This window comes from Falco peregrinus, chromosome 2, assembly GCF_023634155.1.
Source record: "Falco peregrinus isolate bFalPer1 chromosome 2, bFalPer1.pri, whole genome shotgun sequence".
Lineage (NCBI taxonomy): Eukaryota > Metazoa > Chordata > Aves > Falconiformes > Falconidae > Falco > Falco peregrinus.
In genome coordinates this window covers 89642913-89666117 of record NC_073722.1, presented here as the reverse complement: position 1 = coordinate 89666117, position 23205 = coordinate 89642913, and the positions used below count along the sequence as shown (strand labels likewise).

Here is a 23205-nt window from a genome sequence, read left to right as displayed (position 1 = left end):
TCTTGTCATACTTCATGGAGTCTTGGAATAAAGCATCATAGTTGGTTAGTGGTTTTTAAATGCAATTAGATGCTGTTAGGCTAATCAGACAAGACTGGAAAAGAGGTAGCATAATCTTCATTAAAACTGATTTGTGGTCAACCTGGAAACCTAACCTGTATGAAGTCTCCCATGTCCAAATCTTTTGACTGTTTAGATGCTTGTATGACCAGAAGATTCTTCAAAAAACTTTTGGAGAGTGGAAGGAGTGGTGGACTGTTTGCAGGGAAAGGAAGCTCAGCCTCAGGGCAGACAGCCATTACAGGTTTGTGAAATTACTTCCTATTATTGTGCGTATATAAAAGTATGAGAAATTTTCTTTAGGTTCTGAAGGAGTTCTTAATACCAGTAAGCAAGTAATATCAACAGGACCTCTAGGCCAAGAGCAATGTCTTCATTGCTTATTTTCATATTTTTCTTCCCCCTTTTTTTTAATATTTGCTTGCTGTTGTCTTAGGATGAAGTAAAAAATTTTTTATCCAACATATCTTTAGAGTGGAACTGAACTTGAAAGAATCCTACCTCTAGGCCTTGGTAGCTATTTTACTGAATGGCACCTTTCTTAATTTTTCAGGCATTTACTGTATAATTTGATATTCAAGGCTTGGAGAGCCTATGTGTGCCGGCAACAAGGAAAGAGGAGCAAATACTGTGTTGCAGAGTCTCATGGTAAGTGAAGTAACTACTTTTATTTGGGCATATATTGAGATGGGAGTTTCCATGGGAAATACTTGCACAGAATCTCTGTCCTTTGTACATATTTGCACGTTGACCTCTCCCCCACCCTACAGAAGTGTCATGCTTTTAGGTACAGATGGTTGTCTGTCTAAAGCTGGCAGGGGTTTTCCGTTTGATGCACTACTGTGTAGCTATATAGTTATTTAGGGATGCCAGTGAATAAGCTTAAGGGCCTCTCCATCTGCTCTGGATTGTGGTGTTTGTTTTTGAAGGGGTGGTTTGGTTGGGGGTGGTGGTTTGTTTGATGTGTTGGTTGATTTGTTTCGTGTTTTTTTTTACTTTATCACAATATGTGTTCAAATATATATTTTTTTTTGATAGAATATGTTATTGGAATTCTTTACCAACTGTGGCTGTTAAAATGAGATAATGATTTATTGTGGTATTAACTGCACATATTTTATTTGTATTCACTATTCCTTCCATCTTGTGTCTTGCAACTGAAAAGAAGCCCAAGCTTTCGAAGTGTACTTTGTCTTGTTGTGTATATTGTCTTAATTTTTGTTCTGCAATGGATTTGTCCTCCTGATGAAGTTGCATGTATTGGTTCCAACTTCCTTTGGTTTCAGGGAGTATGTTTCCCAGAAGGGGAGGATGACCCCTCTTTTAAAGATGATAGCGTGGTTTTGTTCTGTGCTGATTTGCAAAATAAGTTAACTCTCTCTTTTTTTTATATGAACGTAGCCTCAGAATATTACATAGACTGGCACCTTTGGAAACAAATGGATAGGCTGTCTAGGTTTCCTTTCTTACTGAGTGAGGCCAGAATACTTAAGAGAAGCAGCTGTGTGTTACTTAGGCAAAAAAATAGAAAAGTGACCTGTTTTAAGGTGGGTTAATACTTGATTCACCAGTTCACAAGGAAATTTGTGTTTAAAAGAAAAAGGTTTTATTTTAGTGGAAGTGTGGAGCAGCATAAAATTGATTATGTTTTTTCTAATAACTTTGCTTCAATAGTGTCAGTTCTGACAAGCCAGACTGTTGTGAGGAGAAAGTGCAGTGCACTGCATAAAGTGGTAAACTGGAATTTGTGACACCACTTCTGCTTTTAGCTGCATGACCAGCCTGCTAAATAAACTTGACTTGTTTCTGGTTGATTTCTCTGCTTTTAATAGAGAATAACTCTTGAAAAGCTGCTGCTGAACCTCATGAACTTTTGGGGTTTTTAAACGGAATGAAAGAAAATCCTGTAATTCTTACCCAATAAGGTGGTTACGCTGGATATTGTTACAGAGTGATATACCCTGTAAGCACTGAAGACAAAGCAATGCCATTGTCTGATAATTCACGCTGGTCTGAACAAGTGGCATGATGCTGTCAGCGTTTCAGATTCTTGTCAGTGTGACACCCTCAGCCAGGGTGGATGGTCGCGGCTGCAGCTGTGGCGGCTGTTGTTTCAGGGTTTCCCACGAGGTGTCACTGCGGGTTGAGGGGACTGGAGGTGGGGGACAGGTGGTGGTACTGAGTGGTTAAAAAATGCCAGGTTCTTGCGTGAAGTTAAGATGCTGTAATTTTTTTTGTTGTGCACAGCAAAGAAGCAAAAGTTGCTCAGGACCTGGCAACACTGGCTGGTCTATGTTGGTGTTCAAAGGACAAAACATGGGATGCAGTCTGTGGCGCTGGCATTCAGGGAAAGAAGCTGCTTGCGGTAAGAATGGAGTGGAAACAGGCAGAGAGGCACTGACCCTAAGCTCATGGTTTTTAGCGGCATTCTGTTATCTTTGTCCCATGTTCTTTTTTTTTATTTTTTTTTTTTCCTTTCTGACGTGTGTATGTGTGTCTGAATTCCTCTGGTATGCCCATAGACGTGGGCTTAAAAGATTGTTTTTAATACCTTTTTCCAGTGAGAGGAGGGTGTTTTCTTAGGCCATCAGACTACGGAAACTGTGTTTGAACGTGTCTGTAACATTGTTTTGGCAGCATATCGTGGGCAGTGTGGAGAAGACGGCACTACCAGAAATGCACTGGGCATAAAATGAATATTTTGGCTCTGCAGCATTGGGCCCAGAGTCTGCAATTTCGAGTAAGTCCCAGGAGCTTCAGCTACTAATATTTCTAATGTTTAAGTTACATGCACATGTGACTAAGGTGGCAGATTAATAAAAAATAGGTCTTACGCTCATTTGCTTCACAAATTGCAGTACTTAGGATGGAAGAATGTATTAGGACATGAGAAAATGGAATGAAGCTACATTAGGGGAAGATCAGGTTGGACATCAGGAAAAGGTTCTTCACTGCTGAGAGGGTGGTTGATCACTGGAACAGGCACCCCATGGAAGTGGTCACGGCACCAAGCCTGTCAGAGTTCAAGGAGTGTCTGCACAACGCTGTTAGTCATATAATTTAGTTTTAAGTAGTCCTGTGACAAGCAGGGAGTCTGATCTCTCAGGGGTGCCTTCCAACTTGACATATTCTGTGATTCTATGGAAAAGGTCAAAACAGTTGTTTTACAGGAAACATTTACAAGAAATCTAGGCAAAGCAAACTGGATCCATGTCTTAACTTTTGCTAGGAAGCAGACTGTCCAAAGGAATTATTACTGTCTTATAGAATGCCTGATGATAGTGAAAGTAACAGAGTGCTCTCTGCCAGAGAAACTCACCATGGGTAAATAAGAGGTAAAAGAAAACAGGTGTGTGAGTTTGCAGCTGTGGTATTTTGAGCAGGGCATGAAGGGTAGTTGTATCCAGCTCTCTAGAATGCTGAACTCCACAGAGGCCCAATCCACTGTCCTGTTAGGAGACAAGATAGCACTGGTCAGCTGTTTGATAGCACCGTGCCTCTTTGTAAGACAACATTTCTTATGTCCTAATGAATTTCTGTGAGTGTGTTTAACTCCATTTTGGGGTAAGAAACTACAATCCAGCATTTCATATTGTTGAGAGGTTGTCAGCTCCTTTGGTAAATTGTTCATCTTAGCTGAAGTGAAAACATTCGGTGGAACTGTAGCTTTTTGTCCATTTTGTTAAAACAGGTGATGGCATTTAATTTAGCTTGTGCTGTAAGATGGCAACACTGCCTGTTTGAGGCCAGTGTTCTACCAACGAGCTAACTCGTGATTTGGGAATTTTTAATCATCTCAAGATGTGATTCTCTTTTGTATGAAGATACTCTGTCTGAAAGAAGGCTTCTTGTTCAAAAAGTATTATTTTGGCCTTGTAATGGAAAAAGTGCGAAAGTATCAAAAAAAAAAAGGAAAAAGGACATTTGATATCAGCATTATTTGTCTTTCACCTTTCCTATGCTGACATTCCTTTGGCATTTGTTTGGTTTCGTCAGTTGGTATTTTTTCCCCCTTGTGAGGAGGAACCTCTTTGCTCATGGCTTTCACTTTCAGATCTCATGTGGAATTTCTTATTGCCTGTGTGTTCTTCCTCTTCTCTTCTTTGTCCTGTTTCCCTAATCTTGTCTGGTTTTTTTCCTCTTTACTGACCTCCCTCATCATTTGTTCTGTCAGGCTTGGTTGCAGTGGCGAGAGCTGTATTTATACAGCCAGCGTGACAAGCAGAAGGAGACTAGGGCAGTAACTCACCGTCAGCACTGTGAACTGAAGAGATGCATGGAAGCATGGCTGGGATACTTAAACTTCCACAGAGCAAAGAAACTTCAGAATGGTGAGTGAAAATGGGAGAACAGGGCTCAACCCCTTAGGGCACAGTGATTTTTTTAAATTTCTATTCTAGGAGATGCTGCAGTGTTTCTACTTGGTCACATATGAAGAGATGCAGCTTGGCCTGTACACTGTTACAAGCCTGGCTAGCTAAGGGAAGATGACCTGCCTTACGTATGATTCAAAAGAAAATATAGTTCCATCGATGAAAACTTGCATGTTGCATATTATATTCTGACTGAGGTATCTGTGAGAAGAATGTATTCAGGACTATTATCAGTCAATCTGTGTGTGGATTTTCTTCATAGTCAGACAAATCACAACTCACCGGATGGTGAAGATTATTACACGAGTTCTTTTGTTTCTTCCCTTGGAGTTACTAGAATGAGTTCAGACATTTGTGTGAATTGCCTGTTGATCAGTGGTAGTGGAAAAGAATCCATCTTGGATATCTGGGAACTGGTAATAGGAATATGCTGAAATGTTAGCAAGCTTGCGTATGTTGAACGAGTGACACAGTGTCTTAACTTCCCTTTAAGTCTGTACAGTATGTTACTGCTTTAAAACTGCCTTTGTGATCAGTAGGAAGAATATAGGCCATAGCTGAGCATTACTGTGAATTCCTACTACCATTTTTCAGTGTTAAAGTTTCTGTCACTTCACATCCAGTGGCTTAAATGTCATGGCCTCATCTGATATAAATGAGCCCAGAACAGAACAAATTGTGAGTAATTTGTGTGTTTGTTTCCTAGCGCTGGCCCAAGAGCATTACCGAAGCAGGATAGTCTGGCAGTATTTCTCTGATTGGCGGCTGTCATGGGAATGCAGGAGAAGACTGCGTGCACACCGAAAGGACATGGAAAAGCTAGCAGCAAGGATTGCCTTACGGAGAGTCTTTGCACACTGGAAGCATTGTATCCAGTCTGTGTTTAGTCCCTGGCAGGGACAGGTTAGAAGTGTTCCTGCAGGGGAAAGACCTGATTAATAAGCAGGAATGTTGTGCAGTGGTGTGGGTGACAACAAACATCTTATCATTAGAAAGGCCTATGTAAGGCCATACTAACAATTAATAAAGCTGTTGCAATTATGGATGCTAGCCTGTTGACAGCTAAGAGCCTGCAGAAGATAATTTAAGGTTGGGAAGGAATTCCTTATTTAGCAGCGAATCAGAAATGTTGTGATAAGCCAGCAAAATCTAAAAACTTAAATGTAATCAAGGCTTGTGCAGGTAACAGTGCTGGAAATTCAAATATTGAAGCAAATTTAGATGGAGATCTAGTGCCCCTCTGTGGGACCAAGTTGTTCATATATCGGGAGGGATGTTTCTGCGCAAAAGATACTTTAACTCATTGATAGATGTTGTGCTGTGTGTGGAAGAGACTCAACGGTGTGAGCTGGCTGAAAAACACTACAAGTGTCATCTGTTGGTAAGAGCACTATTACACATCAGGTGGAAGAGGCTGTGGAGAGCATTCAAATACTTCTGACTGGCAGTGTGCCTCATAGTAACGGTGGGGTGTGGGTATGAAGTGGGGGATGCATCATTTTCTGCTGTGGTGAGTTTGGATTGAGCATCAAGTTTTTAAATTCCACCTGTGCTGGAATCTGCCAGTTGAATCCAAATGGGGGAACTGGTGAACTACCAGATTAATCTCGATGGTATTGGGCTACCGTGTTCCCTGGCCATTTCACCATGAGGTTGCATTTTCCCCTTTCATTTTCCCTGGTATTTTTTTTTTCCCTCTGTAGTAGTGCATATATATTTATTTTCACATGAGTCCAGAGACAGCTTGTTGCATATGTGGGCAATTAAGTTACTCTTTTTCAAAAAAATAAAAAAACCCAACACCCCACTCCTCAGCCCCCAGAAAACCCAAGACACACACCCCTTCCAAAAGAAAACCCCAAACCCCTCAAAATCAAACAGAAATCCTTGAAGGCTGTCTGAAAGGTGGGCACAAGCAAGGCTCCAGCTTTTTCAGACAGATTATTTTCAAGTGTGGATCAATACCAATTATCAAAAGAATGGCAATAAACCTGTTTGGATCATAGATTGAAAACATCAGTGACTATAAGAGCGCTTTAAGGCAGGATGCTCTCATATGCTATTTGCCATTCTTATCCCTGAATCAAGCTATTGTGGGACTGTAGACCTTGCGCAGAGGAGACCTGAAAGGGAAGTGAACCTCTTCTATTTTTGATAAGGAGCAAGTTACAAGCCTTGAACTGGAGGAGAAGATAGATTGGGAATGGACTTGGGTAGTCGTGTTGATAGCTGAATAAGGAGTTAGGTGTCTCGCGATAAAAGCCTGGGAAATTGGAATGAAATTTTATTTTAGCTGGCGAAGTGACAGTTTGTGAGAGGGAATTGGTGCATGGCTTTGACAAGTTCATAAATCTTTGCTATTGCAAGAGCAGTGTCAAACATAAATTGTCTGTAAGCAGCAGCCAGTTCTAAACTTAGCCGTGTTTGCTGATTTGGATTGCATGAAAGTTGTGTACATTTCTTGTTGTTACAGAAATTTGGATTTAAGGGTCTTTGGCAGAATGTCATGAACACTCGTCTTCAGCAAATGAGAAAAAATCTGTCATACCGTCAGCATCAAGTTACTGTGAGTTTTACCTTTTTTTTTGTTCTTGCATTAGTTTTTCTTGAGCTTTCCTGTTGGCTTCCACTTTACCTACAAAATGCTTTCTTGTTAATTTAGTAGCTTTGTTCCTAAATACTAATAGCCACAGTAAATGTCTTGTGTAAGTTAACGGTCAGTCTTAGATATGTTATTTTAGTTTTCTGTTTTTCTATGTTTATGGTGACTTCTACCAGAAAAACTCATAGCAGGTTATAAAACAAGTTTGGTATATGAAGCAGTGCAGGAGGCAACCATTGCAGCATGCAGTTCCATTCGGATTTTTAATAATTTCTTGCTTTACATTCTTCTCCTGCCTTGATACCTGTATTTTTTCATGTCTTTGTTGTTTTGTTTCAGGTGCTGCAGAAGTTCTGGAATCGTTGGAAGTCTCGTTTGGAAGAGAAGGAGGAAAAAGAGCAGCAAGCCTTAATGTCAGTGGCTCATGCTCGTTATAGGTACGCACGGAAATATCAATATAAATGTATACAAATGTGGGATTTGTGGCCTTTTGGTTCTCTCTTAAAATCTAGTAGTACCTTTGGGGGTTTATTGTGCTGATGCTAATTGCAAATTGTTCATTACTCAAATAAAATATAAAAGCATCTGCTTCTCTGTGAAATGGGAGAGGGAAATCGGTTAAGCCTACCTGAGGCTTGCTTACATACTGGTAAGAGCAGTAGGTTGCAGCACGAGCACGGACAAGAACAAAAGAACCTGAACTCAAAATGGTGATACTGGTTACGTTTCACAACCTCAGTTGCACCAAAAGAAATCCTTTACAACTGCTGGGAGTTAACTCGAAGTTTGCAGTATGGAATTACTGGGAATCTCTCTTCTTCAGAGGTGCTTGGGTTTTCTGTTAAATGGATGCTGTGGGTTCTCATCATCTCTTAAAATTCAACCAGTACCCTTTGTCTCAGAGTAATGATGTATCTTACTAACTACTTTTACTGGCATATTATGGAGGCACAGATATGCGCAGGAGTTACAAGAGTGTGTACTTGTTCGTTGTGGAAACTGGGGGTGGACGGGTGGAAATACTGATTGAGAGAGGAGATAAAAAAGGGTATTTGTCTTTTTTGAGATGCCTTAAAGACCTTGCCTGGGCTTGTATTCTTATTCAGGGATGGAGTGCTGACTGTCCAGGTAGAGTTGTGATTTATGATGCTATTAAAACCTATTTCCCATTTCCTGTATTAGAATACTAACAAAAAATTTGCTTTCCTTGGGAAATGATATGTTTGGAAATAGGCTTTTAAAATGAGTCCCTTCCTAGGAGACTTTTTCCTTTGTAAGCTGAGAGAAAAAAGTGGTTCCTAACGTTGAATCTTCTTTCCTGGTAGACTTGGGACCTTGCATCTTTTGTTGGCAGAGAATGGTCATACCCTGTGTTGTAGATGCATACCTTTCTGTCATCTGGCTTTGCAGTTGAAAGCAAGCTGCAGAAAATCTGTTTTGCCTTGGATATTGGCTTGCTTTTGGGAGATTCACAAACAGGGTTGGAGGGCAGGCTGAGTAATGAGACACCTGCATTTCTGCAAGCAATTAAGAGTTTTTCCAACTGGTGTGAGAGTGCAGCTGTGGTGCATTAGCTTACCCTCTGGAGACAAGGAGAGAGAAATGGCTCAGTGACTCAGGAGGTGTAGTGAAGATGAGTTGCAGCATGCAAGTGCTGCAATGTGACGTATGCCTGTCTCACCAGGGAAGGGGTGAACAGATGGTTTGAAGGCTCTTGTTGGTTCTGTAGCCATACCTTGATTTCGTGGGTCAGGAATGTTTTTTCTGTGAAATCTTTTCTCTTTAGAAAGGGTATAAACGAAATCCTATTTCCTGAACACAAAAGAACAAATTATAAGAAGTGTGTTCCTGGTTCAGAGGTCTGGGGCTGCTTGCCAACCAGAGCTAAGTAAAACTTTCATGGCAGCTTGCCAGAACTCAGCTTTCCTGTTGGTATCTGATGCGTGTAGGTGCTGTCTCACAAGTCAGTGCCCCAGTTGCTGGAAGAGCTATCAGCTGAGATTTGTCAGTGTCTACAGATCAAAGACACTCTTGCTGGCAACTACCAGTACCCTCCAGGAAGACTTACTTAACTCATGTTTTTTACCAACCTATAAACTTGTAATGAGCTGTAACAGCTACCTACTGAAAATTACCTGGTAAGAATCCCAAATATTTTTTAGGCCTTTCTAGACTCGAGAAGAGCTGAGGCTTGCTGACAGTGTAATTAGTGTGCCCACGTGACTTGAGTTCTGGAAATAACTGATGTAGTCTGAACTGCGTGCTGTTTCTGCTAGGCTGTAGCTCTGATTTCTGGACTAGAATGCTTCTACTGCATGCTCGTTCTGTGAGAGAGTTGTATAGTGCTCAATCACAAATATAAATAACATTTTTGGGATACTGTTTGAGCATTCTTGTGCATCCCTGGGGAGGAGGAGGCAAACTAGAAAGTATTATCTTCATCTAGAGAGAAATAAGCTTTGATAATGAGGGCAACCTGACCTTGTTCATAAACGAAGCTCTGGTAGAATCTCCAGTGTTGAGATCACACCACGCTGCTCTTTGTTATTTGTTGTTAGAACTTTTTTTCAGGTCCTGTCATGATGTTTGCTTTGTTTTTAAGAACAAAAGTAGAGTAGGGTTTTCAAAATATTTCCAAGGGAGGAGGGAGTGGACTGTTTACAGTGGAGAAGAAATAAAGGGTTATTATGTACTTTTTTCTTTGTGTGTGTTTATAAATAAAATTAATTGGTCAGAAGTCAGACGAATCTTTCAAATTATCTGAATAAAAGCAGGGAGTTCTGGTAACTTTAGAAAGTTCATTAATCTGGTCTCATATACTCTGGGTAAGATTTCAGGGGACAAATTGTTTGGTTTTTTAACCTAGAGAATAGTGGGGACATATAGCTGCCTCATTGCTAAACAAGGCTTGCATGATTTGAAAAGTGAAGTAACTGAGTTGTAGATGGATTGGTCTTTTGTCATTCATAAAACCAATCTCTGTTCTGAGGGGATTCTTTCCTGTGCTGACATTCTTCCTTGTTGCTTGCAGGAGGGTGTTGATGAGACAGGTATTTGACATGTGGTTGCTGAACACCTGCAAGCAGCAAGAATACCGAATGGGAGAGAAGAGGGTAAATGTAACTTTTACCTGGCCTTGCTTAGGAAATGGAGGGGATAATTTCTTAGTCACTGCCTGTGAACACGAGCTAGCGTGAGATGGACTTGGGTATTGTGAATTCCCTTGTCCCTGGTGGGGGATCAAGTCAGGGGAACCAGATAACAGCTGATATTTACTCACCTTTTTAAAGTTAGGCTGTTTATTAATAAATAAAACTGAGCTGTTACCAGAGGATAACTATTCACACAGTTCATTCACTTATTCCCTCACTCACAAATGCGCGCACTCTCTCTCATGCTCTCTGTTTCATGGTTACCTGGTTGAGACAATAACAGTAATAAAGAGGCAACCCGAACCTATTTAAGAAGCGCAGGGTTGTACTGACAAACTAATTGATTCTGGGTTGGTGTCTATAAAGTCCCTTTAGAGATCATTTCCTAAGATGTATATATAATCCTGTAGTCTTTATATATAAGCATCTACTGCTGCTTTTTGTGTGGTCTGAGTTACAGAACTCATAGTTGATGGTAGCGTGTGTGGATGGCCTTGTGCAGATATGGTTGACTCGTGGTGTTCTGAGATTATCAGTCCTTGTGAGTTCAACAGGACTGGTTTCTGGAGCTTATCGGTTCTTGGGAGTCTTTCACATGCTGCTTATCAATTTGTATTTTTACCCTCTTTGGCCTGCTGTTTTCTGGTAGCAGTTTCTCCATCCACATGTGAATAGGTATCTGTAAAGCACATTGACATAAACTTGCAGCAAAAGTGTTTTGACATGTCCGTTGCTATTCAACGTGGGAAGAGGAAAACAAACACTGGACAGTTTTGTGCATGTCAGCTTTAAGGAATTGTCTTCTGTTGTTTTTAACTGGCCTCTGTCATGAATTCATTGCCACCTTTCATTATAGGCTGTGCTTCATTTTGAAAGGCAGCTATTGCGTTGCTTCTGGTGCTTCTGGCGTAGAAGAACCACTGCACGTTTGGAGGAGCAAGAGGGCTTGGTTTGTGCAAGAGATCACTACAGTAGCTTGCTGCTGCTAAAGGCTTTCTGTCTGTGGAAGCAAAATACTCAGGAGAGAAAAACAGAGTAAGAAGTTTTTTTAGAAGGGAGAATTATTTGGATTGGCCCTGTGGTGACCTACTTTTGTCAAAGCAGGATTTAATTCACAGTGATTCTGACTCCCTAATTGTGCTTTGGAATCTACTAGGTTGTCTTTCGGTAAATGACTTACTGGAAGTAGCAAGTGTGAACTCAGGTCTGTGCTAGAGGGGTTCAGTAATGTGGATTCATTATAGAAGAGATAATTAAATTATTTTTCTTATAGGAGGCTCAAGGAGGTGCAAGCCTTAAGATTTCACGATTCAAAATGTCTGCAGCAGACTTGGAACAAATGGAGGGAGGTGAGATTTAACAGATGGGAAAGAGCTTGAATCCTTTTTGTTATGTTCAGATTGCTTGTGCCCATATGGCTAGAAATTAAATTGTTTATTTTAAACACTAATCATTCCTAAGCTCTCTTCCAGGTGGATAAAATCAGTTCAGTGTGGGTGGAACAGGCATTGTGTAGGGAGGAGAGGGAGTTCTTGGACTTGATTTCAGTTGTCTAGGTATAGTAGGAATGGGACTACAGTTGAGGAGGTTTACCTGAGAATGTAACCAGAGTTAGTGTGATTCAGTTGTCCCTCAGCAGTCCTGTGTATGACCTTCTCAAAACTTCACTGAAGTTAGGAGTTTGCAGCAAGGCCATGGTGCAGGGCCTGTAGTCACGTACAGGTCATAGCAGGCGCTATCAGATGGCACTTCACTTTTATGCTGAGCCTTTTCCTTACCATGATGTGAGGTACCAAATGTGCCCTGCAGCGTGTCTTGAGAATCTGTGAAAAATTTTAGAGTTGATGCTAGTATGTTGGTCCAGAGCTGTTAACTTGAGTGAATTGCATGAGTCCTCAAGAGGATTCTTAGAAAGGGCAGGGGAAAAAGCTTCAACAAGGCCTTTTGCAGGAATAGCAGGGCGCAGCACCAGTTTGAGTGAAAACTTATTACAGGAAGGTAAAGGGCTGAAGTTTTCCCAGAGACTGGGAACAGTCCTTTTTCCTCTGCTCTCTGCTGTTGCTTGTTTTCCCTCCATCACGTGTACATATCTAACCCCCCTCCCACCCTGCCCACCCTTTATAGTACATGGGACATCAGCGTGAGAAATGGAGGAAGCTGGTGCAAGCAGACACGCACTATCAGCACACATTACTGGGCAAGACCTTGAGAGCCTGGAAGGTAGGAGGGAATGTCCTTTTCTTCGAGGGACTTGTCTGTGTGTGCTTAAGTGTTTGAGTGAGAACTGAAGGGCTGCCGTGCTGTTGCACTCTGGGCACTTACACACCAAGGTAGAATGGAGGCTATTGTAGATGTGGTTGTGTAAGCTTTAGCATTGCTTTTTAGAGCAGAAGAACCAATGTAATCTTGTGGCGTTGGTGAAGGGTGTATATAATAGCTAGCATGATCTAGTGTGTAATGACTGTTCATCTCAGAAAAGCAGCATTCAATTTTAGTGGCTGTAACCTCATTTTTTTTTTTATCCTCTTCTACTTTACTGCTGCTACTACTCTCCTACGCTGCTGCTAAGAGTTTCCAAATGTCCTCTCTCCTCCAAGATGTTGGCAGTTGAGGGAAATTTTACTTCTCGCTGCTTTTCCTGCAGAGTTACCAACATAATGTACAGTGCATTCTATACCAGGTAGCTGAAAAGGAGAAACAGCACACCAGACTACTGCTGCGGTAAGCCTACGTTTCGTTGTGCAGCACGAGAGAGAAGTGACTGCATTGCAGTCCAGCACTCTCTTTCACTGCCGTCTTTGTAAATTTTTGAGTGTTTAGTGCTGGGAATTGACTGTGCCATGCATTGCTGTTACTGTGCAGGTCATCTAGCTAAGAAGTCAGCCTTTCTAGATTGCCATCTGTTTTGCTTTAACTTTTTTTTTAATCTCTGTGTAGTCCCATGACAGAATAAGCAGACAGCAAACTGTACCATTTCATGCAGTGCATGGATTCTGACTGCTGTGATATTAAAATTAAAACAGCCTGGAAGATACAGAGGCTGTCTTGCATTACAATGAGGAGAGCGATTAAAGATAATATCACTTTGTATTGATTGTAGTTGCTTTTAACTACCTCATTTGTTCTAATGCTGTACAACTGGAGGCACTTGCAGAGCCTGACTGACTCAGCTTAGGAAGCTGGATTCGAGGGTGTGTTCTGGTTTGTACTGCCTTCTCTTCAGCAGAGACCTGAAGGGGCAGAAGTTGATTTGCAAGATTGACTTTATAAAGGCAGCTGGTTTTGGTTCTCCTGTGAGTGGGAAGGTACCAAATGACTGTGTAAGAATCATTCTTCGTGGCTTCTGTTTGTTTTTTAATTTTTTATATATTTTGCCTTCAGACAGCTTCTGTGTACATGGAGAGAAAATGCTCTTGCTCTCATATGTGAAGCTAAGGCAACTACTCTGGCAGATGAGCACTACAGGAGAGCAATCCTGTCCAAGGTAGGCTCTGTGTAGCAGATCCCAAGGTCTAAGTACAAATGCTGGTTCAGGCAAGGGTTAGGTAATGCAATTAGAAGGACCGAAAGCTTAATCTAAGAGCCACTATTAAGAAAGGTCTCAAAAGTTGGACTGCCATTTTACTCCTCCTACAGGTGTCTCTGAAACTTGTCTCTGAGTTCGTTTGTGGTTTTTTTCTTTTCCTTTCTTTCTCCCCATTTCCTAGAAGGAAGGGAAAACCAGTAGTATGATACAGCATTGTAGTATTACCTGGAGGGGAGCAGGCAGATGGATGGAAAAGAAGAATGCTTTGAAAAATGCCAGGGCGACCTTTTGAAATACTGATTTATTTCATTTGTAGGAAATGTGCACTGTCTTGCTGAGCCTTATGTGCAAAATGAGATGGAAATGGCTATGGTGCCAGCAACGTGCAGTGTGTTGCTTCCCCTACCAAAGAACATTGCAGTGTCAGTCTTCTGTCTCTTGTTTGCGTTGTATCTTTAGGTGTTGCTACAGTGGAGATATGCTGCCTTGCTACAAGCGTGTTGCCGTAAGCAGAAGGCGATAGCTGTGATGGAGGCTAGAAAACATTTGGATATAGGTGAGCGGCTGGAGATACTAAACTCTCAAAAGACTTAGTTATCTGTGCACAACCCTTAGAAAGACGTGGCTTAGTAGGGCAGTCTTTTGTGTCATCTGCACATCTGACTGGATGGTTTATTAAGCCTACAAAGGACGTCCCCCTAGAACGGGGAATGAGTTGGGTACTCAGTGATCTGTTGAAGGCTGCTTGTTTGACTTCAGCTGCTCTGTTGGTTCCTTTTCTGTGTAAGAGACTGTAACGCTCCCTTTCTGAAAGAAATTATCCATTACTAATTGTGAGAAGCTCAGCCGTCTCTGTTTCGAGGGCAGTGCAAGTAATCATCAGTTACTGCTTCAGCCTTTCTCTAGTAATTAATACAGAAAGGCCCTCAAACACTAGAAGCATTTTCATGGTACCTGCCACGTTCTTGACATGAGAACTGTGAAGCACAGAGGGCAAATGATTCCCTGAAGATTATAAAGAGTGTCAGTGGCTGCAGGGAAGACTTGCAAGTCACTGCTCACTGTCCATTACCTGCAGTGTTTCACAATCCTTCCTAGTGCTGAGTACTCTCAGTGCTGAGTATTGACAACTGAAACAGTCTGAAAGGGCAGCTGATCACTTGATACTCTCTGAGATTAAGTCTCCTTCTGCAACAGTAGTTAATTTATCTTCTAACAGTGCGTTTACAGACCCTGTTTCTTCACTGGAAGGAATTAACTAGGGAGTCTCTGATGCTGAGGGCACAGCAGCACAGGGCAGTACAGCACCACAAGCAGCACCTGCTCCGCAAGTACCTGGCGGAATGGAAGAAATATCAGCAGCAGTGTCTTGAGAAAATGGTGAGAAGGTTCAGCAGCCTCCCAGCTAGTGACCCAGGCTGGGAAGTTACAAGTTCCAGTGTGGAGGAGCAGGTCATGTCGCCTGGTGAAGGGAATGGTAGTCGTGGCTGAGGAGGAGCATGACAGCCTTGTGCGTTGGGGAGGAAGGAACATGCCTGTGTCTTGCCTGAAGAAGATTTGGTACAACTAACTGACTTAATGAGACAGGACAAGCTGGGCTTGCTATGTGTGGGATCACTTACTGATAATGAGATCCTTGGTGGGCTTGTAGATATTTGCAAATGGCGTTACACCTTAGGGCACTTAAGATACTGAGGATGGCCTCAGTAGAGAAAAGGGAGGGTGGCAAAGGCTGTTTGGAACCTGTTCTTCTGTAGTAGCATTTGGCTTAGAGAAGTGGGATTTGTCTGCAAGTAGCTCGCTGTTTTATTCCCTTACAGCTACTACAGAGACAGGGAGATCAGCTAATGACTCGCAGACTTTGCTCTGCTTCCTTTTCTTGCTGGAAGACACAGGTAATGAATTGTTCCCTGGGTAGGTGTCCTTATCCCTTCTTCTTCATATTCCATTTACACATGAGGACCAAAAAGATGTATTTAAATGTTTTCTGGATTTTTGGTTCCACTAGCACAAGAGACACCTTGCCATATATATACTGGGTGAACTGAGCAGATTGTTCTGCTGTGGCTCCACCAGCAGTTCCTGTCTGGTTGATGCTCTGGCTAGTGTTTCTGGTACGGGATATGTAAACTCCTGACCTAGCTGCTGTGCAATTTTTTTCCCCTGATAGCTGTTGCAGCAGCGATGGGAAGAGCAGAAGACAGTGCAAGCATTGTGGCACTGGTCCCTTTCATTGCAGAGAAAGGTAAGGATCTGTGGGAGCTGGGGGCAGGCAAGTACATTTGCACATGTGCAGATCTTGACTGCTGATTTGACTGCAGTCGGCAAGAGTGCACATTGAATATCTGTTTCCTTTCATCTTTGGGGTGCTATGTGTTATTTTAGGACGCTGGAAAATTGTCCCTAAATCCTCTTATCCGATTAAAAAATTTGCGCTTGTTTTTCCCCATCCAGCCTCAGCTGACTTAAATCCCTGTCCTTTTGTCCTTGCGATAGTGCCCTCCTGTTGCTGTAGCTCTGCCTGTTACTGTCCAGTGGAAGGGAAGGTGTTCCTGTCTGCAGGGGGAGTCCCTGGCCCGGAACCTGTCTGTAACACTCACAGCTATCTGTTGTTCGTGTTGTAGGTGTTTGGTGCTTGGCTCAGATTTGCTAAGGAGCAACAGCAGAAGGAAGATCGCACTGAGAAACCCACAGGAGCTCACCACACTGCGCTTCTGAGAGAAGGTGTAACCCGGGTCTTGAGATATACCACTAGCGTGAAACAGTTGCAGGCACAACTCCAAGGCCAGCACCAGCTGAAGGTGACGGAGACAAGTGATTGCTCAGATATATCTAGGACTGGTCTGCTCTGATCTACTCTGTGTGTGTGTGTATGTATGTATCTGGGAGGCTGACATCTTGGTTCTTGTTTGGATCTGACATATGCTTTTGCCTGTCCTTTCATTCAGCAGAGACTAGAGCACTTCAGACTTGTGTTGCTAATTGTGAACCTTTCTTAATTAAGCTGTTTCAAAACTGGCCAGTTCCTACCATAGGCAATGTTGCTGGATGGAACCTTTGTGTATGGCTAAGGTCTGGTCTCTAAATTCTGTGCTAGAATGAAGCCTCAGAGGCTGCATCTAATCCTGTCTTAGCTTTAGCACCACTTAAACCTTCAAATGTGGGTTGTGTCACTTCTGCCTCTGAGTATCAGCCCAGCCCTGTGTGTGGAAAGGAAGATAGGGATGCCTGTATTGATTGCTCTCTTCCTGCTCCTGGGCAGCTTTCCCAGCTCTTTTCCAGGTTTTCAAGACACTAGTTGTTCTGTTTGCTAATGTGCAGCCCACCTCATTGCAGAAGTACCCAGTTAATTCTCCTTGCCCAAACGTTACTGCAGTGAACCTGCTTAGAGAGCTGGTATGGGTGTGGGGTCATCGGAAATCTCAGTTCCTTTCTGCGGTGTTCTCCCTGGGTGGCATGGTGTTACTTCCTATTCTCAGCCATCAAATGCTCTACTGTTGTTCGTGTTGGCAGGCAGCCTACAACCTTCACCAGTCAGTGTGTCGTTGTGCCATGCTGTGGAAACAGAAGGCTCTCTCCAAGAAGTTAAATAAGCCTTGTTCTTTTCTGCCATCTCTGAAGAAGCGAGGGGTGTTTAAAACACCTGATGTTAGCCCTGGGGCAAGAGGGCATTCAGCAGAGGAAGAGCCGTGGACTTCAAAATGTAGTCATCTACCGTTTCACCCTGCTGGTGGGGACTCTGTTCTTAGTGATCTGTGAGTTTGAAGTTCTAGTCCCTCCAGCATTTCTCTAGTGCATATATGTAGTTTTGCATGTATGTTGTCTGTCTGTCTTGCTCGGTATATATGTAGTCTATCTGTCTCTCATTTTTGTATTTCCAAGTTTTTGCACTGGCTGTTAGTCCCATGCAGTTTCCCTAACTCTTTCTCTGACCCTGCATCACACGGCTGGCATTGCAGAGTTAGACATGAGCTGCTGCATAATGTATACACCAGCCCACAAATAATGAAAGAATTTGTGACTTTACACTTACGTATCAGCAACAGGTAGAATCAGCTAAGCTATATACTATGCACTATGTGCTTCTCAGTATACAGCTATGAATTCATGGAGCGCTGGTCATTTGTTGTAGGACCAGTTACACAGAGAAACATCTGAAAGATGTGGGTGATGAGACTTTTACCGTCATAAGAGCTTGTTTTGCCTGAGTGACCTAGAGCTGTCACTGAAGCTCTTCTATTTATTTTTTTTTTTCACTGAAGTAATGTATAGGCTCTTTTGAAATTATAAATGCCAAGATCCTGGCTGTGCAGGAACTGAACTTTCTTCTTGCCCCTTTCTTCCTCCTGGGGAAGCTATTCCTTAAAAAATTCATACTGCTCGTGGAGCAATTGCAAGGAAGAATCTTCCGTGAAGCTTCTCAGTCCAGGAGAGGAGCCTTACAGGGAAATAAGGTGACAGCTTCACATTTCTTTACGCTGCTGCCAAAAGTAGCTCTGCCTTGTTTGGTTCCATCCACTGCTCCTTGTCATTCATATGGTGAACCACATAGCAGCATTAATACAGGTTGAAATTCAGGCTTTAAAAATTATTATTGCGTAGAAGGGGATTGTTGCAGAGCAGGGATGAACGATGGGATAGGACTGTTTCTTTAGGTGCAGTGCCAACTTACGCCAATTGAAAATAATCCTGAATCTGGGACATTATTGGTTCTGTTTGTTCTTTCCAGGAATGCTATTCGACGAGCAAGGTTAGCACCACAGAGGCCTGACTTCCTTCTGGAATCTCTAGAAAGCAAAGAACTGCTGGCACATCCTCTAATGAGGTAGAAAATCTGGGTTTAAAAGTAAAGAAAAAGAGGGTGACTTACAGTGGGCCTTACACTATGCTTATCCCCTCAAATCCCCTTACCTCTGTAATACAGAACATTCAGTAATTACGGGCTTGTGCGTTGTTTCATTAGTGAGAGATTTTAATGGAAAAATAAGGCACATCACTTACATCCAAAATTAATGGGCGTAGTAAGTAAAGTTTCCTTTTCTGTCAATCTTGCCACATAAACTGGAAAGTTAGAGTTGTGCAGGATGCTTTTTGGCTCATAGATCGTATTTGCTGCGTAACAGGTTTGGGTCTGCATTTAACTGATCTGCTGGGGAATCATTAATGATTCCAGTAATGCAGAGCCAGAACTGAGTATTTCTCTCTGTCTTGGCCGAATTTTGCTGCTCTGAAAGGAGATGCTTTTTTTGTTGTACTTTCCCCAAAAGGTCTGTGCTGCTGAAATCGTTCAGCTAAGCAGTGCTTTCATGGTCTTGAGTGCTCTGCATTTGTTTTAGTTATGGTGTCACTTAGCGCTGAAAGTGAGGGAACTGAAACTGCTCTTCATAGAGAAGCTGAAATTGCTTTTAAGCAGATGTTTAGAGTGAACTTTTTTTGGTGAAACTGTTCTGTATTTAGCTTTAGAGAAGGGAAACATCCATAGATTTCCTGTCAAAACCCATCTGGGATTGCTGCTTCTGCTGCTCTCTTTCTCTTGTCCCCAAACCAAAATAAGGCAGGGTTTTATTAATGGGTTGAATTCGCAGCTTTAAAGAAATCGTTTTGGCCTGGATTAACGTGGAGAATTTGGAGCAGGGCAGGTAGGAGTAATGGACATCTTAACTGCTTTGCTGCTTTTTTTGTTTTTAAACTGCTGTGGTGTTTTGGTTTGGGGGTGGTTTTGTTGTTGTTTTTTGTGTGTTTTTTTTTAAAGTGGGGTTTCCCATGCATAGTAAAGCAGTTAACTGGAAAGCTGTATGCAAGGGAGTAACAAGATTCCCTGTTTTTGCACTGACTGCAAAGCACAAGACTAACAGGTACCAATGTAGAGTGACCTTATCCTCTTTTTACAGGTCAGAGGCGCCCTTTCAGCAAACACCTGCGAACAGATGTGCTGCCCAGACTGGGGACTTGGTGGCAGCACCTCGGATGGAAGAAAGTACCTGTAAATGTCTATCTCAGATGAGCAATACCGCTCATTCCTGTCCATCTCTCATACGTGCTGCTCCCCTGTCGGTACCGCTGTGGACACACAACACGCACCATACTGCTGAGAGGCCAGAGCCGTGGTCTCCTTCAGCTTTTGTGCCCCAAATGAAAGCTGGAGCAGGAATGGTGAGTGTATTGCTAAAGGAAAAAGTGCGCTTACTGGGCTACCGTCAGCGGGAATGCTGCTTGTTGCTGGCTTTTCCCCCGACTCTTCTGGCCTGCCCATCTGGTTGCTGAGCCAGTTGTCATCTGAAAAGTTGACCAAAACTGGCTCTGGATGCCCAGGAACTGTTTGCCACCAGTCTGAAGCAGTATTTCGCTAGCTGACCAGCCCACATGTGTGTTATACTGTAATTCGTGCCTTTTTTCCTGGTCTTGTGTCCTTCCTAGCTGGATGCTTTTCCTAGTAATTGACTTGAGGGTGCTGCTCCTTCACATAGCTCGGGGCAGTTACAGCTTGCCAACCAGATTACAGGCATTTAAGAGTAACCTGGTTTAGGAGCAGTGGATATGACTGAATCTCAAAAACTGAAATTTGCTTCACCTGCAAGTAGGTGCTTCTGTGTTAAGCTCCTCTGTTCCACGCAGAATGGGAGGCATTAATCTGATGAAATACCTCCATGCTAGAAATGAAAGAGCCCAACGTCTTAAGCTCTGCTTCTTCTGTGGTATTTTATGAGGGGCTCAGTGACTATAGGGGGTGTCTGAGCTGGAGTAGGACGGGGTAGGTCAGGTGCAGCCTGCTTGTAGGGCTTACTCAAGAAAACCCTTTGAGGGAAAAAACCCCAGTGTCATTCTGACCTTGTAGAGAGGAGGTCAGCCTGCCAGTGGTCACGCAGGAGCCTCTTCCCAAGACTATCAACAGGCCTCTGCGGAGAAGTGGCGACCACACTTGCAGCCGCATTTGCTGTCACCTGAAGACTTGGTGGGAAAATGGAGTCACCAGGCTGCAGGTAGGTCCTCAGATCAAAACCATAGCAGTTGTGTGTCTTCCTCTAGTATGTGCAAGTCAGCTCCACAAAGCCTAAGGGGAGACAAGGCAGTCTTGTATGCCTGCATCAGGAGGTGAAGGGTATCGGTCATTCCTTTTTGGGATGGAAATAGTTTTGTGGATTTTCCTGAATCGGGGGCTAAAGCCCTGTTGTAGGGATCGAAGGATGGGAAGTGCTAGGGGCCAACTCCTTTCAGCAAGAACGCGCTCAAGTGCTGGGGCGTTCCTGTGCACGAGGCTGAATGCGCAGCAGAACTCACTGCAGGAAGGAAGAATTCACTCAGTAAGGTTCTCCACGTTTTCTCTGGACTTACAATGTAGTTGTAAAGGGGACAGTGGTGTCTAAGTGCCTCTGAGTGTGGTGCTTTTAATGACGTAAGGACATGGAATTTGTGTTCGTGGCACCAGACTCACTACTTAGTTCTAGAGATGTAAAAAGCTAAATCACAAATAGGCCAGAACAGTATTTGTAGTACTAAACCGTTCACTAGAGCAGAACATTTCTTACCTCTTTCTGTATGTTAAATCTGAGTCTTCAGAGCTTGTAACGCTGTCAGGACTCCTGCCCCCTCACTGTCCCTGATCGTTTGGGCGGATAGGTCCATGTCTCAGGGTGACAAAATGTGTGAAAAGGGCTCGGGAGTACTGAATGTTCCCCGTCTGGTAGCCTGACTTCCCTTCAGAAGAAGCAGCAGCGGCAGTCTGCTCTGCTTCCATTGCTTGCGCCTTCTGTCTTCCATTCAGCTGAAGGGGAGGAAAGCGAGCACTGTCCCAGGCAAGAACCGGTGTCGCAGAGAAAGCTGGAAGTTGAACTCCAGTGCATCCAGCAGCAGATGCAGTACTACTTCAGCAGGAAGCAAGAACTCAGGTATGTTGAGAAGCCCCTTTAGCCAGCCTTTCTCTGTGCTGCCAGCTCAATACTGCATTTTTTGTATCTACTTTGAAAATAACCAGTCTATTCACAGCAGAACTGTGAATGAAACAGAGAAAATTTCTAGAGATTTTTTTCTCTTTTCAGAGGGCACTCCAGGTGGGAGAGAGTACATGTGCAACTTTTTGTAATTAGCAAGTGGCTTAATTATACCTTTGGCAGCTATTGGAGAAAGCATGACAAGGGTATCGTTGGGTGTAATCTGAAGGCAGTACAAATGAACTTGGCAGAGAAGCTGAAATTTAACTTTTAGCTCTTTTATCATGAGTAAAGGCTTCGCTTTTCCAACTGTCAGTTAAAAAACAATATGGCTGGTGTTTGAACACTTCTCTGCTAGAACAGGAAAACATTTACAAAAATGCTCAAAAGAAAATGGGGCTTGGAGGGGATTCAACAGTCAGAGGCGGAGGAAGTCAGGAACTAGGAGCAGGAAACGGAAACACCAGTTTCCAGGCAGGTTTCTCCGCTTTCCAGCATTTTTATTTATTTTTTTTAACTTTTACCATTCACTTGTTTAAGACAAAAAATTGGGTCTTAGTTGCAAGTATCAGTTGCAAGGCTAAGTTGGCTTAGACTGTTGAGCTACTACTTGGGATAAGAATCCTTCTAATCCATTTTATCAGGTCCTGTTGGCAGCAGGCACGGATTCTACAGAAGTGGCTAGAAACAAGCACGCAACCAGAGGATCAAGATGGTGTGCAAGGAGTTCAGGAAGAACTGGAACAGGTGTGTAAGTGCCAAACAAACCGGAGTTACTTAAGTGACCATCGCTATGCTGTGCACTTAGCCTAAAGGCTGATGGTAGTTGTGAGGAACTGCATAGTAAGCTGTTCCCGGAGTGCCAAGAGCAGGGAAACTTGTAATCAGAAGCGGGGAGCAGCACACACTGCTGCGTAGATGCACCTTCCTCGTGGTTCAGAAATGTACCTCCAGCTCAAACAGGCCCTGCCAAGACTATTTCTGAGCTCCACAGCAGGCTCAGGTTTTTTTCTGTGGTTTCTCAGGACAGCGCAGCTACACTACAGTGACTGCACCTGCACTGCTCGGTCCCCAGGTTCATACGGCCGTGCGTGCGCGTACTGTACTGCTGCCTTTAGCGCTCGCCAGTACTTGGCTCTCGCCAGGTGACACAGCCCTGTCACTTACCTTGTTCTTCATGGGGTAATACAAAGGCTGCTCGAGCTCATTCGCTGTCAAAAAGCCTGAACGCCGTCCTGCTGTACAAACAGCTTATGCAACTGTCTTTGCTTTCAGCTGCAGGTGAGGATCGACACTCTCACCAAAGCACGACTGAAAGAGAGACGTCACGTGCAGGACCTGGTTGCCCGCCTGCGTGACATCCAGACTGCTCTGGGTACATAATCCATTTCAACCCATTTTTCAGCTCACGGGAAGGACTTTTTGCCCCTTTTGTAGCAGGGGAGGATGGAAGAGATGTATACATTCTCTTAGCCTACATATGCCATTTTTCTTTTATAAATGAACTTTAATATTTTTGCTTGCTTTATTTTATTACTATACTGGTTAAAAACCAAGTAGGAGC

At 43.1% G+C, this 23205-nt stretch overlaps 1 protein-coding gene across 8 annotated transcripts in view; it reads left to right on the top strand.

The window, feature by feature from the left end:
* SFI1 (SFI1 centrin binding protein) overlaps nucleotides 1–23156 on the top strand; it is a 32000-nt gene extending 8844 nt beyond the window's left edge. For 5 of the 8 annotated variants that reach the window (XM_055797632.1, XM_055797634.1, XM_055797635.1 and 2 more), the window contains 27 exons: nucleotides 197–304; nucleotides 614–708; nucleotides 2308–2425; nucleotides 2698–2800; nucleotides 4235–4391; nucleotides 5140–5301; nucleotides 5744–5814; nucleotides 6907–6999; nucleotides 7375–7472; nucleotides 10067–10148; nucleotides 11044–11222; nucleotides 11461–11536; nucleotides 12312–12407; nucleotides 12832–12908; nucleotides 13569–13671; nucleotides 14173–14269; nucleotides 14933–15093; nucleotides 15534–15608; nucleotides 15884–15958; nucleotides 16338–16514; nucleotides 17227–17468; nucleotides 18443–18538; nucleotides 19605–19866; nucleotides 20549–20693; nucleotides 21476–21599; nucleotides 22286–22388; nucleotides 22917–23156. In XM_055797632.1, the coding sequence (XP_055653607.1) occupies nucleotides 197–304; nucleotides 614–708; nucleotides 2308–2425; nucleotides 2698–2800; nucleotides 4235–4391; nucleotides 5140–5301; nucleotides 5744–5814; nucleotides 6907–6999; nucleotides 7375–7472; nucleotides 10067–10148; nucleotides 11044–11222; nucleotides 11461–11536; nucleotides 12312–12407; nucleotides 12832–12908; nucleotides 13569–13671; nucleotides 14173–14269; nucleotides 14933–15093; nucleotides 15534–15608; nucleotides 15884–15958; nucleotides 16338–16514; nucleotides 17227–17468; nucleotides 18443–18538; nucleotides 19605–19866; nucleotides 20549–20693; nucleotides 21476–21599; nucleotides 22286–22388; nucleotides 22917–23024 (3283 nt within the window). In that variant the 3' untranslated portion in view covers nucleotides 23025–23156. Of the gene's footprint in view, nucleotides 1–196; nucleotides 305–613; nucleotides 709–2307; nucleotides 2426–2697; nucleotides 2801–4234; nucleotides 4392–5139; nucleotides 5302–5743; nucleotides 5815–6906; nucleotides 7000–7374; nucleotides 7473–10066; nucleotides 10149–11043; nucleotides 11223–11460; nucleotides 11537–12311; nucleotides 12408–12831; nucleotides 12909–13568; nucleotides 13672–14172; nucleotides 14270–14932; nucleotides 15094–15533; nucleotides 15609–15883; nucleotides 15959–16337; nucleotides 16515–17226; nucleotides 17469–18442; nucleotides 18539–19604; nucleotides 19867–20548; nucleotides 20694–21417; nucleotides 21600–22285; nucleotides 22389–22916 lie in introns of those variants that run through there. The other 3 variants (XR_008746117.1, XM_055797638.1, XM_055797637.1) reach the window with 3 other exon arrangements.
* The last annotated feature ends 49 nt before the right edge of the window (nucleotides 23157–23205 follow it).